Source organism: Vombatus ursinus, unplaced genomic scaffold (assembly GCF_900497805.2).
Source record: "Vombatus ursinus unplaced genomic scaffold, bare-nosed wombat genome assembly UNPS02014786.1, whole genome shotgun sequence".
Taxonomy (NCBI): domain Eukaryota; kingdom Metazoa; phylum Chordata; class Mammalia; order Diprotodontia; family Vombatidae; genus Vombatus; species Vombatus ursinus.
Window position 1 is genome coordinate 13,150,139 of NW_020954564.1, and position 24,416 is coordinate 13,174,554.

The 24,416-nt window shown below is 37.6% G+C and overlaps 1 protein-coding gene across 4 annotated transcripts in view; it reads right to left on the bottom strand.

Annotated features, from left to right (window-relative positions):
• Window positions 1–24,416, bottom strand: part of LOC114047020 (DENN domain-containing protein 1A-like) — a 702,955-nt gene that overhangs the window by 569,967 nt on the left and 108,572 nt on the right. The window contains exon 1 of one of the 4 annotated variants that reach the window (XM_027867669.1): window positions 6,386–6,457. The exons of the other annotated variants lie outside the window; for them this stretch is intronic. Within the exon in view, the coding sequence (XP_027723470.1) occupies window positions 6,386–6,455 (70 nt within the window). The 5' untranslated portion in view covers window positions 6,456–6,457. Of the gene's footprint in view, window positions 1–6,385; window positions 6,458–24,416 lie in introns of those variants that run through there. 4 annotated transcript variants of the gene reach the window in all.

Below are 24,416 nucleotides of genomic sequence, written 5' to 3' on the forward strand. Positions count from 1 at the left end.
AGCAAAAGATAGCAACTACAAAACCCTGATCAATTCTTCTTCCAAAATAACCTGCAGTTCATCACTATGGATCATCCTTAATGATAGATAACTATTTTCAGGCCAACAGACACTTGTGGGCTACACAAGAATAGAAGAAATGGTTTTATTCTATTACCTGTATGGGTTCTAGGAAAAATAAAAAAGGTAAGCTACTTTTGTGATCTCTTCTATTTTCCAATAGACCAGAATGGTATAGCTGAAAGTGATCTTAAAATATGCAGTGTCAGAATGCAAAATACTAGAGATGAGAAGGACCTTAAAAATATATGTTAGAGCTAGAAGAGACATGAAAGGTTATCTAGTCCAAAAGATCACCTAAGGGGCAGCTAGGTGGCGCAGTGGATAGAGCATCGGACCTGGATTCAGGAGGACTTGAGTTCAAATCCAACCTCAGACACATAACACTTACTAGCTGTGTGACCCTGGGCAAGTCACTTAACCCCATTACCTAGCTAAAAAAAAAAACAACAACAACAAACAAAAGATCATCTAGTTGAAAGCTGTAATTTAATAATAAATAATACTTCACTCCAAGGCTTTATTTTAGATAATAGGTTAAAATTGGGAGATGGGATTAAAATGTGCCTATTACTCTTTGTAGGAAGCCAACTACTAGTACATAACAAGATTTACAATACTCCTGTATCCTTTGACCTAATAATTATGGTTTTCAAAACCTTCAAAAAGCATTTATTAAGTACCATATTGCTATGTCAGGCACTGTACTAGACACTATGGATACAAAGACAAAAATAAAGCAGTCCTTGCCTTCAAGGAGTTTATATCCTACACAGTGGGGCACACCATGTAAATGGATAAGGAAAGGCAAAATATATATAAATTAAACGTGAGGTAATTGGTGGGGAAAGCAATAGGAGGAGGGGAAGTAAGAAAACATCTCATTTAAGAGGTGGTATCTGAGCTAAACTTTAAAGGATTTAGTGATTCTAAAAGATGAAGTCAAGAGTGCATTTCAGGCATTGGAAACAATATGCACAAAGTCACAGAGACAGGAGATGGGGTGGTGTGTATGAGGAACAGCAAGAAGAACAGTTTAGCTGGAATGTGGAATGTGTGAAGGGAAGGAATATGTAATAAATCTAGGAAAGGTAGATTATAACCAGGTTATGAAGGATTTTAAGTACCACACAGAGGAATCTGTAACTAATCCTAGAGGTAATAAGGAGCCACTAGAGGTTATAGAGTAGGGGAGGGACATAGTCAGACCTATGATTCAGGAACATCACTTTGGCAGATGTATGGAACAAAGACTGAAAGGGGGAGAGACTGGACACAGGGAGACCAACTAGGAGGCAATTTCAATTTCCAGGCAAGAGGTGACGAAAGACTAAACTAGGGTGGTAGATCAAGTGAGTAGAGAGAAGGGGATGGATGCAAAAGTTGTTATAGAGGTAGAATCAGTACGACTTGGCAATTGATTGGATATGTGGGATGAGTGAGAATGAGTAGTTAACAATCTGAGATAACAAACTTCCTTGACTGGAAGGATAATGGCACCTTCAACAGAAATAGGAAAGTTAAGAGGGGTGGGGTTTGGGAGGATATAATGAGTTCTTGTTTGAACATGTTGAATTTGAGATGATTTAGGAACTTTCAAATCAGAATGTCCAATAATCAACTACCCTCCCACAAAAAATGAATAATTTGTATAAAACTGTTCAAATCAATATAGCAATAATACAATAGAGAATAACTAAGAACTAAAATGTCAAACAACAGGGAAATAATTAAGAAAACTCTGCTACATTAAAATTATGGAATAATAAAGTGATGCTACTATAGTATTAAAAGTGAGCTAATAGGATAAAATACTTTAGAAGTAAGGGGCAGCTAGATGGTGGAGTAGACAGAGCACCGGCCCTGTAGTCAGGAAGACCTGAGTTCAAATCCGGCCTCAGACACTTGATACTAGCTGTGTGACCCTGGGCAAGTCATTTAACCCCAACTGCCTCACATATACATACAAAAAAAAGTAAAAAATGAAAATAATGTATGTCAATACATGGAAATATTTACATTAAATAGTGTTAAAAGAGAAAACATCAGCACACAAAGACCCCTTTCAAATGCTGGAAGATAGTGATGGAGTGTCCTATAAATCTTTTCCTCTCTGAATTAACCATTGCCATTTTTTTCAACTGATTCTTATCTGGCTAGGTCTCCAGTCTTCCCATTATCCTGATCATCCTCTTCTCTACACATATTTGTATGTATGTATACACTGGTTATAACTATAAAAAAGATGTTTGAAAATCAGTCAATAGGCACCTATTAGGGGCCTCAAAATACATGCAAAACAAATACATCATCATTATTCTTGAGAAAAAATACATATATCTATTTGTAGATTGAAAAGTTCAAAATAAAGGTAAAACTAATAATGTACAGTTATAGGTTCTTTCTATAAGCTATTATTATTAAAAGTTAGAAAAAAACATACATTTGCACATTTAAAAGACTTGAAGGTAACAGAGACAATTGCAAACAGTTTCAAGTTTAAGATTCAGTAGTTTCTTTCTTCTTCATGCCACGTATATACACCCAGGGAGAGTGCAAAGATAAAGTATTTATCAAGAGTTGACCACCAGGTAATGCAAAACCCTCATATAGCGTGTTTGAATTGTGGTGTTGAATACATGAAAAACACAGTCCCTACTCTTAGCTAAATATGACACCTAAATTGTTTCATGTCAAAAGTACGTATTTGTCAATTATAGTTGTTCAAGAATGAAAAAAGGGCATACTATTACAGTAGAAATTATTTCAGTGACTATAATTACACCTGTGGTGAGACCAGAGAATTACAAAATTTCAAAATTGGAAGGGACGTCAGACATCATCTAATCAGCTTGTGCTTGATCAGCAATCCTTTCTATAACATTTGAGGGAATGTTATAGAAGTCTCTCCATGAGGACATCCAGTAATGGGGAGTCCACTCTCTAAAAGCTATCCACTCTACTTCTTCCTCCTTATGCCTTTGGCAGGGTTATGAAGAACAACTAATTTCTCTCCTATATCAAATCCCTTTCAATCCTGGAAGATAGTGATGGAGTATCCTATAAATCTTTTTCTCTCTGAGTTAACCATTGCCATTTCTTTCAACTGATTCTTATCTGGCTAGGTCTCCAGTCTTCCCATTATCCTGATCATCCTCTTCTCTACACATCTTAGTCAATTTTCTTCTTAAAATGCAGCACCCAGATGCAGTTGAGATAAAATAGTAAAGAAAATAGCAGGCTGGCATAGTAGAAAGATCACAAAAAAACTAAAAGTAATTCCTCAATAGATGAGGTCCAAAGGTATAAACAAATAGTTCTCAGAATTGTCAACTATTAGCAATCACAGGAAAAAATATTCCAAAATTACTACTACTAATGCTCTAAAATTACTAATAAAAACCAAAACAACTCTGAAGTTTCACCTTACATCCAGAAAATTGGCAAAAATGACAAAATATGGGAAGAGTCAGAGCCGGAAGGGCTGTGGAAGGATAGGCATACTAATGCATGGTTGCTCAAAAAGTGAATTGGTCAAATCATTTTGGAAAGAAATTTAGAATTAGGCAAAGGGAGTGACCAAAATGTCCACACCCTTTCACCCAGAGATTCCAGTGCTAGGTACATACCATCAAGGCAGTCAATGATTTTTTTTTCAGTCCTATACATCAAAGTATTTATAGCAGTATCTTTTTGTAGTTGTAAAGAAATGGAAACAAAGTATATGCTCATTAACTGGGGTATGGCTAAAGAAACTGTGGCGCATTAATGTAATGAAACAGTACCCTGCTATAAGAAATGATGAACATAGAGAAGTATGGGAAGATTTATATGAACTGATACAAAATGAAGAAGAATCTGGAAAACATCATAAAATAATATGAAAATGGAAATGGTAAGAACAACAACAACAACAACAAAATTCTCTAAACTGAATACTACCAAATTAGAATTACAAAACTTGTGTCCCAAGAAGAAAAATGAAAAGGCATCTTCCCCAACATCTTTGCAGAGGTATGGGACTTAGGACATAGACTTCTGAGTACAACATCAGACTTTTTCAATATATTACACTTAAGATTTTTTGAACTTACTATCTTCTCTTTTGTAAATTTTATTATGAGGGGAGGATGGTTCTCTGTGAGGAGGATAGATGCATTGGGAAATGTAGGTGATATAAAAATAAAATATTGAAATTTTACTTTAACAATAAATGAAAGATACCTGGACTTAGAGACAGGTGACCTGAATTCTAATTCCCATGCTATCTCACCTACAAGATCTGTGACCTTAATCATGCCATTTCCATTCTCTAAGCATCAGTTTCCTCATCTGTCAAACTGGGATAATAATCCTGACTTGCCAATTTACCAAGGCCGCTGTGAGAATGAAACAAGATAAGCACTTCGTAAATTGTAAAATGCTATAAAAATTTCAAATTACTGTTATTAGTTCACTTGCAAAAGCTTCATGGACAGGGTCTAAGATGAATCAACCACCTTTACATTAAATTACACTTTATATGATTAAGTAAACTTGTAAAGAGTTTTAGAGTTTGAAAAGCACTTTTATCAGAAAAAATCCATGAAGTAGGTAGTAAAAAGATTGTTATTCTCATGACAGATGTGGATACTGATGATCAGAGAAAGAAGATAACTTGTTTAAGATCAGAAAACTAAGTACATGGCTAAGCTGGGATTTGAGTCCAGGTCTTTCTGAAAATTCCAGGGCTTTCCTCCTGGAATATGGTTCCAGTACAATAGATTACAAAGAAAACAGATAAGCTTATTCATCCAATGAGCACTTAGTAAATATCAACTATAAGCAAAATCCCTCTTTTGTTAGCTGAGAGAAATAGAAGTCTTGCCCTCTGGAGGTTATTCTCTAGAGGGGTTATAAAACACATATCTAAATAAAAATAATAGAAGGCAGAATATGATTAAATCCTCTAAAGAGAAATATAAACAAAATGTTTAAGGGAAGTCATAAAATAGGCATTTTTAGTAATGGAAGTTGGGGTGTAAGGTGTGTTGAAGGAAGACTAGTACCTCTGGTGTGACGGCTGCCAAGCCCTTCTCAGGGCTGCTTTCCACCTTTGGCATCCCCTTGATCCACCTTACTTTCATCTGTGGCTCCAAGAAGTTGTAGCATGCACAGTGGCCAAGCCCTGGTAAACTGTTTTGGCAGACAGGCTAAACCAGCTTGAGGGTAACTGAGGGGCCTCAAATTCATCAGTGAGTTAGGAGGGTGTCTACCCAAAACACGTGAAGACTTTCCCTGGTGGAATGGGTGGAGAAGAACAATTTGCTCCAACAGCCATGAAAGCAGCTGAAGCAGGTGTTGTGGAATACTTAGAGCTTGGTTAGACATCAAAGACACCAAGGTCATCCACTACATCTCAAGCCATCACCAGTCATCTTGACTCTGTTCTGCCACTGGACTGTGATGACTCTAGAAGAGAGTGAGGCCAACAACTGTGTGCAACTCTGTCTCACTTAAATCCAATTTATGCACAAATCAAAAGACATCACCCATACCATTTTACCATTTTTAACTATCTCAAAGTCCCAGGGTGAGAGTCAAGTGATGAAGCAGCATGTGCGGACACTAGGAGCTGTAGTCATAATGCTCCACACAGGCAGTCTGGGCCATAGGGTCATCTTCTCATTGGAAGCAGCAGTGGGATTCAGCAGCCCCCTGGGTGTCTGAGCAGCCTTTTAAGGACCACACTGCTCAACTCCTGGTGTGAGGAAAAGGCTAGAAAAGATGCCCTAAAAATTGTCTGCTCACCCATCCCTGAACTGATTACTGTGGCAGGTGGGGAGCCCACTCTGCAGTGAAAACACACACAAAAAAGTATACAAAAATTTCTGCAAAGGTGATTCCATTTGGGGCAGGCAGGTGGCACAGTACAGCACTGGCCCTGGATTCAGGAGGACCTGAGCTCAAATCTGACCTCAGACACATAACACTTACTAGCTGTGTGATCCTGGGCAAGTCACTTAACCCCACTGCCAAACCAAAAAAAAAAAAAAAAAAAAGATGATTCTACTCATCATTGGTACATGGAGTGGGTGCACATTTATAGACAACACAAAATCCAGTAGATCTGAAATATAAACAGCTCTTATTGTGAGAGAACTCAGCAGGTGTCACCTCCAAATAGCAGCCCTAAGTGAAACAAGACCGGCAAATGAAGGCCAGCTTATTGAAGTCAGAGCTGGAAACATATTTTTCTGGAGTGGCCACAGTTAAGGGGAATGCTGTGAAGCTAGTGTAGGTTTTGCAATCAAAACTAATCTAGCAAAAAAGCTTGTATGCCTACCAAAAGGAGTGAATGACAGGCTCATGACAATATGATTGCCACTCGCAGTAAAACAGCACGCCACCATCATCAGTGCCTATGCTCCCACGATGACAAACCCTGATGAGGTAAAAAAAAAAAAATTTTATGAAGACCTGGAGACCCTAATCATCAATGTGCCAAAAGAGGGTATGCTTATTATTCTCGGTGACTTTAATGCTAGAGTTCTCAGAGAGGACCATGACATCAGGGAGATGATGACATGACTTCGAGAATAAGGACAAACCACAACCTGTGAGTAGTCCAAGCTGCCTGAATGGGGACCCAGCTGGCCGGTTCCATTTGGGCAACTCAGCTCATCCTCCCCTCCCCTCTTGTCTCCTCTCCTCTCCTCTCCTTACCTGAGGGTGTTCTGCCCAAAGGAAGGTAAATTTTCATGGCCAAAAGCTACCTAGTTAACTTGGGGTTTACTGGCTAGATTTCTTTCTCAAAGACCAAGGCTTAAACTCAATTCACTCTGGATCTCATGGATTGAATAACAGTAGGTCCCTGCCCAAGCACCACTTAACAGTTATTTTGGGGGCCCTCCTAGCTCCTAGAGTTAATGTAAATAATAATTGTTTCTCTTTTGGCCAGCAACTCAGAGGTTTTCCTCTCCCAGTTTAATTTTCTTTTTTAAAGGGACCATCCCTTGACTCAGTTCTTAAAGAGGCCTATTCACTGAATGGGCATTGCTTCACTCAAAGTGAGAACTTGAAAAGACCTTAACTTAAAAAGGACTGTGATCTCCCACTGCATCCTGGGCCATCTCTGGTTATCCTGATCAATGGCCATTGGACCCAGAGGACTCTGGAGGAGAAAATGAGGCTGGTGACTTTGCACAGCCCTTCTTCACTCAAATCAAAGTCAACTATAAGTCATGTCATCATCTCCCTGATGTCATGGTCCTCTTCAAGAATGAAGGACAAATCATATACAATGCTAGAGTAGGCTCAGACTACCAGACATGTCAGGGAGTCCTTGGGAGGAATAGAGTTGGAAACAGCAACAGCAATGGTCACTTACTACTGAAGACTTGTGTATCTCATGACCTTCTCATCACCAATACCATCTTCCATTTACTTAAACACAATAAAACTTCATGGATTCACCCTCATAGCAAACCTAGCCATTAATAGACTATGTGATTGTAAAGAGAAGAGAAAGACAGAATGTGAAAGTGATGAAGGCAATGTGTGGTGCAGAATGTCGGACTGATCGTAGGACTTACCCTCTACAAGCTAAATATTTGCATTCCACAAAGGCAGTGGCCCCAAGGCAAAATGACTACCAGAAGACTTACTGTCAACAGATTAGAGTACTTCTCTGAGCAGGAATAGTTTGTTGCTAACTTGGAGGGAAAGTTGAGCCAACAAAAGGTTGGCAACAGTGGAGCAGAAAAGAAGTGGGAAACTTTCAAGATTTGGCATACAGCACTGCATTTGCTCATCTAGGTCAGAATACTCGCAAACATCAAGACTGTTTAATGAAAATGATGGGAAAATTCAGATGCTGATAAATGAAAAACAAGAACTCCACAGGATTTAACAGCAGGATACTTCACCCACCTCTAAGAAGGCACTATTTAACTCCATCAAAAGTAAAGTTCAAGCAAAATTTAGAGAGATGCAGGATTCTTGGCTCAGTAAAAAAGTAGATGAAATTCAGCATTATGCTAAAAATCCAAAATATTTTTATGATGCCCTGAAGGTTATTTATGGGCCAAAGACATAAAGTGCATCTCGACTACTCAGTGCTGATGGAGCTACAGCAATTAATAATAAGGATATGATCCTGGAGAGATGGGCTGAACACTTCCATACTGCTCTCAACAGACCATCATCAATCAATGCTGAAACCATTGATCATTTACCTCAGGTTGAAGTCAATCCCTCTCTAGATACATTTCCACCTGAAAAAGAGGTTTTGAATGCCATTAGGCTCCTCCCCTGTGGCTGATTCTATTCCAGCTGAGATTTACAAGTTGGGGGAGAGGGTGGTCCATTGCTCATACAAAAGCTGACTGAAATTTTCTGGGTTATATAGTAAGAGGAGGTTATCCTCCAGGGGTTCAAAGATACTTCCATTGTCCACCTCTATAAAGGCAAAGAAAATAGATTGTCTTATGACAATCATGGTGGAAAGGGGGTTGCATCTCCCTCTTAGTCAGCAAGATTCTTGCCAGAGTCCTCCTTAGTAGGCTGATCCTTCACCTAGAAGATGATCATCTACCTGAGAGCGAGTGTGTCTTCAGAAATAGCCAAGGAATGGTCAATATGGTGTTTGCTGCCCAACAACTCTAGGAAAAATGCCAGGAGCAGAACAGAGATCTGTACACAACTTCTGCAGATTTCACCAAGGCCTCTCATACTGTCAGTCATGAGGGCTTACAGAAAATTATGTCAAAATTTGGATGTCCAGAGAAGTTCATCAGTATTGTATGTTAATTTCATGATGGCATGCTTGCCTGGGATCTGGACAATGGACGATGCTCTTGTACTTTCCCAAATACCAATGGAGAGACACAAGGCTGGATGCCTGCTCTCAGGCTTTTTAGCATGATGTTTTCAGTTACGTTGTGAAATGCTTTCAAAGATGATGAATATACCATCAAGGTCAGCTATCACATTGATGGTAAATTCTTCAGCCTGAAAAGGCTACAAGCCAAGACCAAAGTGGAGGAAGTGCTGGTGCATGATTTTTTCTTTGCAGATGATTATGCACTCAATGCAGCCTCTAAAGCTGAGATGCAACAAAATATGGATCGTTTCTCTGCTGCTTGTGCTAATTTTGGCCTAACAATTAAGACCAAGAAAATAAAGGTGCTCCATCAGCCAGCACCACACTATTCATACAGGGAACCATCGGTTACAGCAAATGGAGAAGTTTTGAATACTGTGGATAAATTCATTTATCTTGGCGGTATACTTTCCAGGGATGTACACATTGATGATGAGGTTGATGAAGTAGCTCAAAAGAAATGAGAGAGATGCAAATTTAGAGAATTCACCCCAAATGTTCACTTGGACTATTTGTGCCCAACCTGTGGTATAGCACTGCGAGTTCATATTGGTCTAATCAGTCACTGTCAGATACACTGTGGCTTGTCTCTACTATAGTGGTATCATTTTGGTCCTCTCTGAGAACAAAAGACAACAACTAACCAACCAATCAACTGAATAAAAATAATAGAAGGCAAAATATGATCCTGTAAAGAGAAATATAAACAAAATGTTAAGGGAAGTCATAAAACAAGCATTTTTAGTAACAGCAGTTTATCCATGTGACCCCAGATAAGTCACTGAATCTCTCTGAGCTTCAGTTCCTCATCTTTAAAATGTGGATAATAATAGCACCTCCCTAGCAGGGCTGTTGTGAGAATCAAACAAAACAATGCTTGTAAAGCACTTTACAAATCTTAAGTGATTTATGTTAGTTCAGTGTTTTTGTTATTATTATGGAATATACTGTAGAATACTATAAAAATGTCAGCAATTATTTTTTAACATTGTATGGCTTGTAAAATAGTTTCAAATGAAGGCAGCTTCAGAGAGTAGTTCTAGAAGTATTTGAATTAGTAGCAACACAGTTTAAGTAACAGTTTGAAGAAATTCTCCCAAGGGGACAATTTTAATACTCATTTGGTTGGATAAATTCAAATATATTTGCTATGCCTCCACCAAAGTTCTTCTCCAATTAAAGTAAGTAATTAAAATGCCCATATCCTTTGAACCAGAGACTCCATTATCAGTCACATACCTCAGGAAGGTCAAAGAAAGAAAAGACCCATATTCACCAAAATATTCATAGCAGCACTTTTTGTAGTAGCAAAGAACTAGAAATAAATTAGATGCTCATTAATTAGAGAATGGCTAAAGAAACTGTGCAACATTAATATAATGAAATATTACTGTGCCAATTAAAAATATGAATATGAAAACCTCAGAGAAGAATGACAAGTCTTATATGAACTGATGCAAAGTGATGTAAGCAGAAGCAGGAATATGTGTGTGCGTGTGTATAAATACATGAACCATATATGTATATATATACACACACATACATATATGCATGTATATGTATTATACACACACATACATATATGTATGTATATGTATTATACACACACATACATATATGTATGTATATGTATTATACACACAATGATTATAACAATGTAAATGGAAAGAACAAAAGCACAAAAAAAAAAAAACTAAATGATGCTATGATGCAATTATAATGACCAGGCTGAGTTCCAAAGAAGAGATGAAAAATGTACCTCCCTCCCTTCTTTGCAAAAACGGAAGATTATGGGTAAAGAACATTGCATATACTGTCAGACTCAGTTGATAGATTGTTTGGTTGTGCTTAACTGCTCTTTTTCTCTCTTTCTTTTTTATTCTTTGTTAGACAGGATGACTCTCAAGTAGGAGAGAGGCAGAGTTTTATTTGGAAATGAAGACAATTAAAAAAACTAAAGCTAACAATTAAATTTTTTTAATATATAATATCCTCCTCGGAAGACACATCATGACATGGAAATGCCACAGGGTTCTAGAAGGCTAGACCAATAGCACACAAATTCTGGCAAGTCCTACAATCAAAAGGCTTTGAGAATAGGCCGCAAAATAGATTATCAATCTGAGGACTAGTTCAGATAAATGCAGTGAGGTTCACACCAGAGAAGCTGCCATCAGGTAATGATTTTTTTTTGGCCACAGGAACTCACAAAGAGCATTGAAGGCACTGAGGGGTCAGATCTGTATTAAGTAGGAGTGGCCAAACCAATAGAACCACATATTTTTTTTTAAATCTGTTTGTTTCTTAAGTATGTATAGTTAAGTGTGTGCTTACATACAGATACATTTGTGTGTGTGTGTGTGTATATATATATAATCAATTAAAGAACTAATACAACAATTAGTATTTATATAGTGCCTTATGAGAAAACACTTTATAAATATTATCTCATTTTATCCATACAACATCCCTAGGAGGCAGGTGCTACTATTATCCCTAATTTTTTTTTTTTTTTTTGGCGAGGGTTAAGTGACTTGCCTAGGGTCACACAGCTAGTGAGTATCTACCTAGCTGCCCCTATTATTCCTATTTTAAAGATGAGGAAACTGAGGCAAACAGCATTTAAGTGACTTGCCTGGAGTCACACAGCTAATAAATATCGGAGGCTGAATTTGAACTCAGTCTTCCTGACTCCTGATCCTAGCTGCCTCAATTTATTTAGTCTAATCTCTTTATTTTACATATAAGGGAAATGAGGTCAAGAATAACTGAGTTACATACACCCTTTCTTGCTATTTTACAGTCACAGATTATATACTCAATTACATAAAATACTTAAACTGGTTAAATCAGAATTTATTCATCTAAACAAATACAGTTCTTCAAAACAGTCACCCTAGGAAACCATATACTTATTCCAACTAATATTGTCTCTACTTAAAAAATTTCTGGAACTTTATTCATAATCAGAAGTTCAGAACACAACTGTTAGTATAATTCAAATATTCATAGAATGTTAGATCTGGAAAGGATCTAAGAATAAAGAATGTTAACACTAGAATGCTAGGACTAAAAAGGACCATAGAATAGAATGAAAGAAATGGAAATAAAGTATATAACACAGAATACAGAACTGAAAAGGACTTTGAGTTTACTTAGTACAACCACATTCATTTTACAGATGAGGAAACTGAGGGCTAAAGAGGTGAAGTGACTTTCCACAAGCTGTCCAATTAATGCCAAAGAAAACACACCACAAACAACCCAGATTTTTTTACTCCAAGTTCAGCTTTGTTCCTAGTACACCAGTTCTACTACTACAAAAATCTATTAAGAATTGTAGCATTTTCATAATAAGTGGGCTCAGCAATGAAGATTAAGACTTTCTGGCAAGCTAGCTTTCTTTTAGGTCTTAAAATTGTTTTTTCCCAATGCAATAAAAGCTTTGTCAAAGTTGCCTTACTTCTCAATTGCAGTTTCACTCCAAACTCACCACATTACATCACAATTAGGGAATAGGATAGTATCAAGTTGCACAATGGTTACCAGGAGTTTAACCAGTGATGGGAAGAGAATAATGCCAACATCTCTTTTATATATATATATACATATATACACACACACACACACACACACACACATATATACATATATACATATATACATATATACATACATACATATATATATATATATATATATATATATATATATATATATATATATACACACACACACACCGCTGTTTCTACACTCACAAAGTCACAGCTGTCATCCAAACCCTCATCACCACTCTTCTGGAGAGATTCCCAAACTTTCTTAATTCATAACATCTGCATCTTGGTAATTTTTTAAGCATCTTGGTGTTCTTAAGCCAAAAGAAATACCTACCAGAAACAAAACTATCATTCTTTGCAGATGATATGATGATATACTTAGAGAATCCTAGAGAATCAAGTAAAAAACTACTTGAAATAATAAACAACTTTAGCAAAGTTGCAGGCTATAAAATAAATCCACATAAATCAATGGGATTTCTATATATTGCCAACAAAGTCCAACAGCAAGAGATAGAGAAATTCCATTTAAAGTTACTGTAAACATCACAAAATATTTAGGAGTATACCTACCAAAACAAACCCAGGAACAAAATGACAAAACACTTTTCACACAAATAGTCAGATCCAAATAAATGGAAAAACATCAGTTGCTCATGGGTAGACTGAGCTAATATTAAAAATTAGCTAAGTTAATTTACTTATTCAGTGCCATACCAATCAAACTACCAAAAAATTATTTTATAGAGCTAGAAAAAAACAATAACAAGATTCATTTGGAATAACAAAAGGTCCAGAATATCAAGGGAACTAATGAAAAGAAATGCAGAGGAAGGGAGCCTAGCAGTTCCAGATCTCAAATTGTATTATAAAGCAGCAATCATTAAAACTACTTGGTCCTGGCTAAGAAATAGAGTTGTGGATCAGAGGAATAGTGCAGATATGCAAGACACAGCAGTCAATGACTACAGTAATCTATTATTTGATAAACCCAAAGACCCCAGCTTCTGTGATAAGAACTCACTATTTGACAAAAACTGCTGGGAAAACTGAAAAAGAGCATGGCAGAAACTAGGCATAGACCAAAATATTACACCACATACCAAAATAAAGTCAAAATGGGTTCATGATTTAGATATAAAGGCTGATACTACAAGCAAACTGGGAGAGCAAGGAATAGTTCACCTGTCAAATTTATGGAGAACACAAGAATGTATGATGATACAGGAGATCAAGAACATTATGAAATGCAAAGTGGATAATTTTGATTCTATCAAATTGAAAAGTTTTTGCACAAATAAAGCCAATGCAATCAAGATTAGGAGGGAGGCAGAAAACTGGGAAAGAATTTTTACAACCAGGGTAGCTAGGTAGCACAGTGGATAGAGCACCGGCCCTGGAGTCAGGAGGACCTGAATTCAAAGCTAGTCTCAGATATATAACACTCACTAGCCATGTGACTCCAGGCAAGTCACTTGACCCCAATTGCCTCACCAAAAAAAAAAAAATTTATAACAAGTATCTCTGATAAGGGCCTGATTTCTAAAATATATAGAGAACTAATTCAAATTTATAAGAATACAAGTCATTCTCCAATTGATAAATGGTCAAAGGATATGAACAGGCAGTTTTCAGATGAAGAGATTAAAGCCATCTATAGTCATATGAAAAAATGCTCTAAATCACTATTGATTAGAGAAATACAAATCAAAACAACTTTGAGGCACCACATCACACCTATCAAATTGACCAACATGACAAAACAGGAAAATGATAAATGTTGGAGAAGATGTGGGAAAATTGGAACACTAATACATTGTTGGTAGAGTTGTGAACTGATCCAACCAGTCTGGAGAGCAATTTGGAACTAGGCCCAAAGGGCTATAAAAATGTGCATATCCTTTGACCCAGTAATAGCACTTCTAGGGCTGTATCGCAAAGAGATCATGAAAATGGGAAAAGGACCCACATGGACAAAAATATTTATAGCAGCTCTTTCTGTGGTGGCAAAGAATTGGAAATTGAGGGGATGCCCATCAACTGGGGAACGGCTGAACAAGTTGTGCTATACGAATGTAATGGAATACTATTGTGCTATAAGAAATGATGAGCAGGTGAACTTCAGAAAAACCTGGAAAGACTTGTATGGACTGATGCTGAGCAGAACCAGGAGAACATTGTACATAGTAACAGCCACATTGCGTGATGACTAACTTTGATAGACTTAGCTCTTCTCAGCAATGCAGGGATCTAAGACATCTCCAAAAGTCTCAAGATGGAAAATGGTATCCACATCCAGAAAAGGATCTATGGAGTTTGAATGCAGATGGAAGCATACTATTTGCTTTTTTTTTTCCTTCTGTTTTGTTTTGTTTCCTCTTTCTTGTGGTTCATCTTATTGGTTCTAATTCTTCCTTATAACATAACTAATGTGAAAATACGTTTAATAGGAATGTATATGTAAAGCCTATATCAGATTGTGCATCATCTTGGGGAGGGAGGGGGAGAAAAATTTAAAACTCAAAAGCATATGGAAGTGATTGTTGAAAACTAAAAATAAATTAATTAAAAAAAAAAAAGATCGGGGGTAGCTAGGTGGCACAGTAGATAGAACACTGGCCCTGGAGGCAGGAGGACCTGAGTTTAAATCTGACCTCAGACACATAGTAACTCACTAGCTGTGTGACCCTGGGCAAGTCACTTAGCCCCAATTGCCTCACAAAAAAAAATATATTAGGGAAAAAAAATACCTACCAGTTCCATTTATTAAGTAGTTATGTCCAAAGAATTTAATATTTATGTCCTAACAATCTAATTGACATTTGAAAAAAAATACATATAACTTAAAAGAAAATATTTTATCTAATTTTTAAATAGCCATAATTACTTACTAATGGAATGTATATGCCTGTTGGACCGGCACACCTACCTTCTCATACTTTGGAATCAAATTGGACACCACCATTCTTATTTCCTGTTTCCTGTTGATTTTTGTGCAGTACTTGATTTTTAAAACAACCCCCCAAAATAAAGCTTTTGCAAAGATACAACATAACAAATTAGAAATTTTTAGAAGTTGAAAAGCTAAAAAGCTAAAAGTATAAGTAAACAAAAACATATCTTCAACAATAGAGAATGTGATCAAAAGGAATATAGCACTATCTGAAGTTGAAACTGAACTACCTTATGCTATTAGTTTGTCTGATGTCCAACAAATGAAAATTTAAAATAATACAAGGTATCCCATGAGTTCACTACACCCCTGTGAGTTAGTTTGTCCCAGGGAACCTCAGTCTCTCCCTACTCCATTCAGCTGCCAAGGTGATTTTTCTAAAACATAGGTCTGATCATGTAGGATGTACCTGAGCAAGACCTCAACCCTCCCCTATAAAACTCACATTCATACCCATGTCACTGAACTATCCTTCTCTTGGAGGGTATGAAAGACTCATGTGTCTCTCATATTGATTAAAGAAGAGTGATGAGAGATTGGGATAATCTGAATATATCCCATATCTGGAGGAAAACTTTTCACAGGTTCATCACTGACTCACTTCTGCCTCCTGTCATTGCCTGAACAACCATCACATTCAATAATAACCTCATTAGTTGTATCTTTGATTGCTGCTTTCCCCCAGCGAGTGCCTTGTGTTAACCCTCATGCCTTCCTTGTGTTAGGTAAAACATGCCAAATAAAGATCTATTTCTTTCAGCATTCATTGACCAATTCAGTGACCAATCACTGACTCTTTAGAGAAAACTTCCAGAAAGTCCCAATACAGAACAAGCTGAAACAGCAGGTAATTGTTACAAAATGCTGGAGGCTACTTATAGCTACTACGTGCCTTTTCATTGCCCTTTGGATCACCTGCAATTGCATTCTTCTGAGATTGTGATGTTTCATGATTACCAGCTCTATATCATCTAAGGAATACTACAGGTTTAAAAGACAGACTTGAGTGGCAGGGAGCAGCTTCAGACCACTGAAAATGCTGTGCTGTTTCCCAGTAACGGTCCATCTCAGTACCTCTTCCCATTCCAATGAACCCCAGATCTATAGATCTAGGCTCTCTCTTAACTCAACAAATACTTTGAGGACATCTCAAACTTAATATCCTATACACATTTCAAATGCAACATATCCAAAGCAAATTCAATCTCTCTCTCTCCCCTAAAGTGTCCCATGTTCCAATCTCTCCTATTAATGTAAATGACACCATCATTCTACTAATCGCTCAGGTTCATAGCCTCAGTAATCTTCATTCTCACATATTCATTCCACTACCACATCTGGTCATGTCTGCCTTCAAGATGTCTCTCAGATATGTAGCCTTCTCTCTACCAACATAGCTAAAACCCTAGTCCAATTGCACTCATCACCGCTCTCATGTACTATTGCAATAGCTAGATTAAAATGGAAGTGAGAAATAGTTAACAAAATAAAAATACAGTAAAACATAGATAATGTTAGTATGTGGTGTTCTAAGTCAATATGCATTACATACAGTTTAATGGCCCCCATTTCTATTGTAGTTTTGACACCACTGGGTTAGATGACAGGGAAATTAAGTGGATTCAAAACTGGTTAAATGGTCAGTCACAAAGAATAGTCATTAATGGTCAACTTGGATATATGTACATAATGCTGACTTACTAATTCAATGGGTTACCTGTCTAACTGCATGTTATAATCTGGATAAAAGATCTTTCTTCTATTTTGACTTTCTATTATGGATAGCCAACCTTTTTCCAAGTGACTGGATTCCACTGAGGACAATTTGTAGTATTTCAAGAATCAATGCAGTTACTTCAACATCACCTATGAATAGGAGTATTTGGAGAATCTTCACAATTCAAAGAGAATCTTCTATTCATACTTGGGACAGAATACCCTTCATGACACTATGCTCCCTGTTTTTCATACCTCACTCTAAGGGTGATATTTAATGGACTTTTTTCAACAGTTATCTCCATGGTTGCATCAGGATGAGTTTATATTCTTTTAATTCTGAATGATTTTATTATTAATAATACTCTTATTAAAATTATTTTCTAATACCTTATCAAAAAATGGAGATGAACCTAGGGTAGTGAAGGCTACAACAGTAAAGCATAAGAGCTGGTATCAACAGAGAAAGACTTTCCTTATGAGTTTGGAGACAATATACCTAGTATCCAATCAATTGATTAATAAGGATTTATTAGGCACCTACTATGTGCCAGGCATTGTGCTAAGGTTACAAATACAAAGAAAGAAACAATCACTATTTTCCAGGAACTTACATTCTAACAAGGGAGACAAGTAAGGATATCCAGAACAAATATAAAGAGAAACACAAATAAGTACAAAGTAACTAAATATAAGACAGAATGAGAGAGGAGAAGATCAGAGTTAAGGGGATGAGGAAAGGTTTCATATAGGTAGTGATGCTTACACTGCCTCTTGAAGGAAGAGAAAGATTCTACGAGACAGAAGTGAGGAAGAGATGCATTCCAGGCATGGAAAGGGAAGGTGGATTGCTTTGTGTGAGTAACAGAGACGACCAATTTGGCCTGACCACACACTGTCCATATCCAGTGAAGCTGGAAAGATAGACTACAGTGGCCAGGTTGTGGAGGGATTTGAAAGTTAAACAGAAGAGTTTGTAATCCTAGAGCCAACAGCAGAGCAAACTGGAGTTTAATGAATAGGGGAGTTACATGGTCAGATCCACTCTTAAGGAAAATTATTTTGCCATCAGTATGGAGTTGGGACAGGAGTGGGAAGAAAATTGAAGCAGGGAGACCAATTAGGAGGCCACAACAATCTAGGTAAGAGGTGATAGAGCACCTCAAATGAAGTGATAGCTGTGTGAGTAGAGAGAAGGGAGTCAGAAGATACTGTGGAAGCAAAAAATGGCAAGATTTGACAAATGACTAGAAATGTGGAATGAAGAATAATGATAAGTCAAAGATGAAGTTTTGAACCTGAAAGACTGGAAGGGTGGCAATGCCTTTGACAAAAACAGAGGAGTTTGGAAGGGGTAGGAGTAGAGAGAAGATAACAAATTGTTTCAGACATGTTAAGTTTGATTTGCCTATGAAACATCATCATCATCATCATCATCATCATCACTAACATTTATACAGAACTTTAAGATTTGCAGACTGCTTTACATATATTATCCCAATTGATCCTTATAACACTATAAAAAAGTGTTCTTATTGTCTTCATTTTCTAATGAGCAAACTGAGGCTCAGAGAGACTAAGCAACTTGTCTAGGGTCACACAGTCAGTAAGTGTCTGAGATTAGATTTGAATTCAGATCTTCCTGACTCCAGGCCCATGGCTCTAATAACTCTGCTATCTAAAGGCCAACTTCCAGTTTGAATTGTCCAATAGGCAATGTGGTAATGTAGGAATGATGCTTATATGAGATGGCTAGATATATAGATATAGATACAGATATAAATATATATGTACATATATATATATATGTGAGTCATTGGCACAGAGATAATAATAACTAAAGCATGGGAGCTAACTGAAGAAGACTATAGAGAGAGAAGAGAAAAAGACCTGGTCAGTTTTAGATTATATCAACAGGGAGCATGATATGAATGATGAACCAGCAAAGGAAACTAAGTAGTAATTAAGCAGGTAGGAAAAGAAGCAGGAAAGAATAGTCACAAAAACCAGAGAGGACAGAGCATCCAGGAGAAGGTGGTCAGTAACACCAACTGCAGCAAACAAGTTGGGAGGATGAGAGAACTGACAAAAAGACCATCAGATCTGGCAACTAAAAGAGCACTGGATCTTCAGGGAGAGTAACTTCATTTAAGTGAAACAGTGAGAAGCCAGGTGGCAAAGGAATTCAGAGTGAGAGGAGACGAGTAGAGGCAGAGTGAATAGAGAGCTTTTTCTAAGAGTTTGGATGAGAAAGAGGAAGTGTTATGGAACAATAGATTGAAGAGATGGTTACGTCTACTGAAGGTTTTCTTAAGGTTGGGGGACACTTGGACAATCAAGGTTCGTTACCAGGATAATGGCCTCAAGGTGATAAGTATTTTTTTTTAGTTTTTGCCACAGAAACTCATGAAGACCATCTTCTAAGGCAGAGTGGTTAAAATTTTTCTCAATGAAGGAACCACCCACACCAAAGGAATCACAGAACTTTCAAAATATTAAAGTAATATTAATAACAGCAATATACTTTTTTTAAAAAAGTATGACAGGAAGCAGTGAGAAGTAAAAATCAAGCAAACAGATATAGTGAATGCCACTGAAATATCTGAAAAGCAAGAAGGAAGTTATATGACTCCTTCCCTCCCTTTTCCTCTTCCCTTCCTCACTCCCTCTCCTCCCCCTCCTTCCCCTCTTCCCTTCCTTCTCTCTCTGTCTTCCCTCTTTTTTCCTCTCTCCTCTCTCTCATCTCCATTCTATTCTCACAAATCTTCAAGGGTTCAAATCAGATCATTTAAGATGGATGCCTGCTCCCTCCTCCCCCATACCCATTTAATATTCAATCGTCATCTGTGGTACTGTGTGGAACTTGATCTGGTTGTACAGACTAACAACCCGCAGAGCATAATCGTACAAAGTATCATCCCAGAGGGGACAATAATGTTACAACAACCACAGTTCCAATATCCCCCTCAACTTATTATCATAATTTATGCATCCCTGGAGATTAGTGCCTAAAACAGTGATTACAGCATAGAAAGTCAATGGCATCAAAAAGGCTTTGAACTGACCAACAACTTTGAAAATGACTGCTAAAAAAATACAAATGTTACCAAATTTTAAAAAATACCCCCAAAGATTCCATTGAAAAATGGTATCATTTACTGTGACCCCAATAACAAATACAATTTTAATCTTCTGATGCTTTTTTCCTCTTTGTGTGGTTCTGCCATCATATGATGCTTTGTATCGGTCTAGGTGTTATATTTATACAGTACCTCCTTTTATCAAACTAATAATACTAAAGTCCATAAACTCCACTAGCACAAGGAAGCACCAATGCTAACTGCAGTGAACTGAGCTATTGATAAAATCCAGCATGATAGATGCTACTACACAAAAATTCCAGGAGCCCAACCATCAAACTTTACATGATACTGATGCCATCATACTACATACTCAAAATATTAGAAAAATCTTCAGTGTAATAAGAAAGGGATGGTACATGAAATATAGAAGTAAATCACTTCTAAACAATTATATACATAGAGATTTTAAGCTATATATATAAACACATAAATGCGTTTGATATACTCCTGACTAAAGTATTCCTATCAAATGAAATAATATTTATAAAAAGCTCTTAGTACAGTGCCTGGCACACAGTAGGAGCTATATAAAAGCTTATTTCATTTCCTACCTCTCTGGTGTCTGATCATGGCATGAAAGTGATCTTGGGATTTTGAAATCTATAATGGCAGACCACAAGGCCTTGATTTTGAAGTCTATGATGGCAGAGAACTTGACAGGTCATACCAAGCTGGACATCTTCAAGTATCAATCCACTGATATACTGAGTATGTCTGTTTTCCAAGGACCAGCCTTGCTAAATGCGAAAGTACGTCAACAAAAGATTGACTACTGGGTCATTTTTTTTTTCTGACCCATAAACTAACAAAGACTAATTACTATGAGGTGAAAGAGTGATAATCTGTAACCATGGAAAAAGTACAGAGACAAATCATATCTCAGATCCATGCAAATAAATATTCACATGAGTATACATGTTTGTAAACACATATACAAACATATATGTATACCAAAGTGTTAATAATGTATGCACTTAGGTCTGTGATCTCATCACAGTTATAAAATTAGAGTCAGAAAAGATACTAAAAACCATCTAGTCTAAGTGACAGAGGCGAAAACTGAATCCAGATACTCCAAAACTACTGTTCTTCCAACTATATTCTACTGATAGTGCAGATCTGACATATCATCTCCCTATTCAATAAACTCCAGTGGCTCCCCATCACCTCCAAGATCCAATACAAAATTCTCTGCTTGGTATTCAAGGCCCTTCATAATCTACTCCCACTTTATTTTTCCAGTCTTCTTACACCTTATTTCCCCTCACATACTCTGCAATCCAGTGACACTGGCATCCTTGTTGTTCCCCAAACAAGACATACTATGTCTCCACTTCGAGAATTTTCCCTGGCTGTCCCCCATGACTGGAATGCTTTCCCTCTTCATCTCCACCTCCTAGCTTCCCTGGCTTCCTTCTAGTCCCAGTTAGTCTCACCTTCTATAGGAAGCCTTCCTGTTAATTTTTTCCCATTTATCCTGTACATAGCTTGTCTGTACACAATTGTTCCCTTGTTATCTCCCTTATTAGACACAGAGTTCCTCGAGGGCAGGGACTCTCATTTGCTTTTCTTTGTATCTATAATGTTTGGCACATTGCCTGGCACACAGTAGGTGCTTCATGAATGTTCACTGCTATTTACTAAATCCCTTTTCAGTGTAGGTATTCCCCCAATAGCAAGAGCAACCACAGCCTTATGGATCTGAGAAAGAGAAAGGATCCTAAGGATCATCCAACCTAAGCCCTTCTTTTTATAAGTGAGGAAACTGAGGCCTCTGGCTTACCTAAGATCACACAGGAAGGATTCAAACCCAGGTCTTCTGCCAATACCACCAATGTTCTTTCCCTTACACCATGTTGCCTCTGCACCTTCTCATGCTGTGATTCTGGTCCATGTTCCCCTATGAATCCTCTAGAGAGGAGACACCCAATATAATGGCTATCTTCCTCTATACTTTTCATATTTTGGATAACCCAGTGCAGCATTCAGACTATCTGTATATTATCCGGCATTCTCAATATCTGACCTACCCAACTCCTTGATGATGTATCACAAGTGCACAACATACATGCAAGTTCTATTAAGCAGGAAAGGCTTCATGTATGGCCACACACACACATACACACACACACACACACACACACACACACACTCCTTACATAAGTTGTTCTGGTCAAAAGAAAAAAAATCATTATGCGGTGGTCTATACTCTAGTGATAAGCCTCTCCAGACCGAGGAGACGTACACTTCATACATAACCAGGCCCATACCTGAAACATTTCCAGTTTGGGAGGACCTGCAAGAACTCATGTATCACTGGGACAGACTTCAAGAAGCCATAGTCACCGCCAAACCATGAAAAGGCAACAGAAGAACAGAGACAAAATGAAGAGTAACCCATAATATCTTTGGTGATGATATTGGCTCTCAAGAAAGCCCTGGCACTAAACACTGAGGCAAATAAGCAAAGGTGTGGAATATATATTCTTAAATGTTTTTGAGAACAGATAGTTCTCACTTCTAAGGCCATCACTCCAACTCTGAAATTCTGTCATTCTGGAATAGTATAGTATCAGTAGAATAAATTTAACTTCCTACCAATTACAGCTTTTTGAAACTAAAATGGGAATCCTGTGAAGAAAATGAACTCCTTGTTACTACAGGTCTTCAAGCACAGGGCAGAGGCCCACTTCTCAGGACTGACGCAGAAAAGATTTCTGTTCCTGACAGGGTTTAGATTAGATAACCTATAAAGTCCTTTTTTAGCCTTTGGATTTTATGATTCTAAGAGGACAGGCCCATCTGCCTGATCTAGGTCAACACAAATTCTTTAATAGGGAACAAGGATGGGATTAATATATTCCATAGGTCCTACATGTCCTATATTTGCTAATACTGCCATACATCATACAGTGTGAATACTTCTCCAATATGGGAGATAAGCATTACACTAATATCTTTTTCCATCCTCACCGACATTCTAACAATCTTTTAAAGCCAACTACAAAGACTATCTTGACCATGATATTCTTCTTGCTCAGCTATAAACTTCACCTTTATTCGTCTCCACCAATGTACCTTTCCTGACTTACTATATATTATTCCCCTTCATGTACTCTATGGCCCAGCCAACCTGGGCTTTTTGCTGTTCCTCATTTATGTCAAGGGATCTCCTGACTTGATACCTATGCATTGGCTATCTTCCATGTTTGGAATGTAATCCCTCCTATCTCACCTTTTAGAATCCTTAGTTTCCTTCAAAACTCAACTCAAGCACCACCTTCTACATTAAGCCTTTCATAGGATCCTACTATGGCAAGGTTTGGATTAGTGTGCAGAGTATGGGACTTGGGAGGAAATGGGCCTGTGAGGGGCATTCCACAGAGCAAGCGTGTAGCTGAGATGAGAGACTATAGTCCTCATGACCACATGTCTGGATTATTGTAATAGCCTGCTCGTGGATGTACCTGCTTCAAGTCTCTCCTTACTCTAATATATCCTCCATTAATCCACTAAAGTGATTTTCCTAAAATGCAGGTCTGATCGCGTCACTTTGATCTTCAATAAACTCCCTGTGCTTCCTATTGCCTCCAGAAGCAAATCCAAAATGTTTTGTTTGGCATTCAAAGTCCTTCATAACCTGGCCCCCTCCTACCTTTCCAGGCTTCTTACACCTTACACATATTCTTCCATCCAGCTTCTCTGGCCTCCTGGCTGTTTCATGAACATGACAGCCCATCTCTCAGCTCCCAGCATGCTTTCTGTCCCCTATGCCTGGCTGTCTCCCATGCCTGGAACATTCTCCTTTCTTTGCTCCAACTATTGGCATCCCCATCCTTTAAGTCTCAATTAAAATCCAACCTTCTACTGCAAGCCTTCCCTCTATTAATTATTTCCTATTTAACCCATATGTAGCTTGCTTTGAATATATTTGTTTGCATGTTTTCTCCCCCATTAAATCGAAAGCTTCTTGACGGCAAGGATTGTCTTTTGCCTCTTTTTGTATTTCCAGTGCTTAGCGATGCCTGGTACATGGTAGGCATTTAATAAATGTTTATTAATTGATAGGCCACTTCCAGGGAAAATGCAATCAGTGCTGAAAGGTTTTGGGATAACAGAGCAAT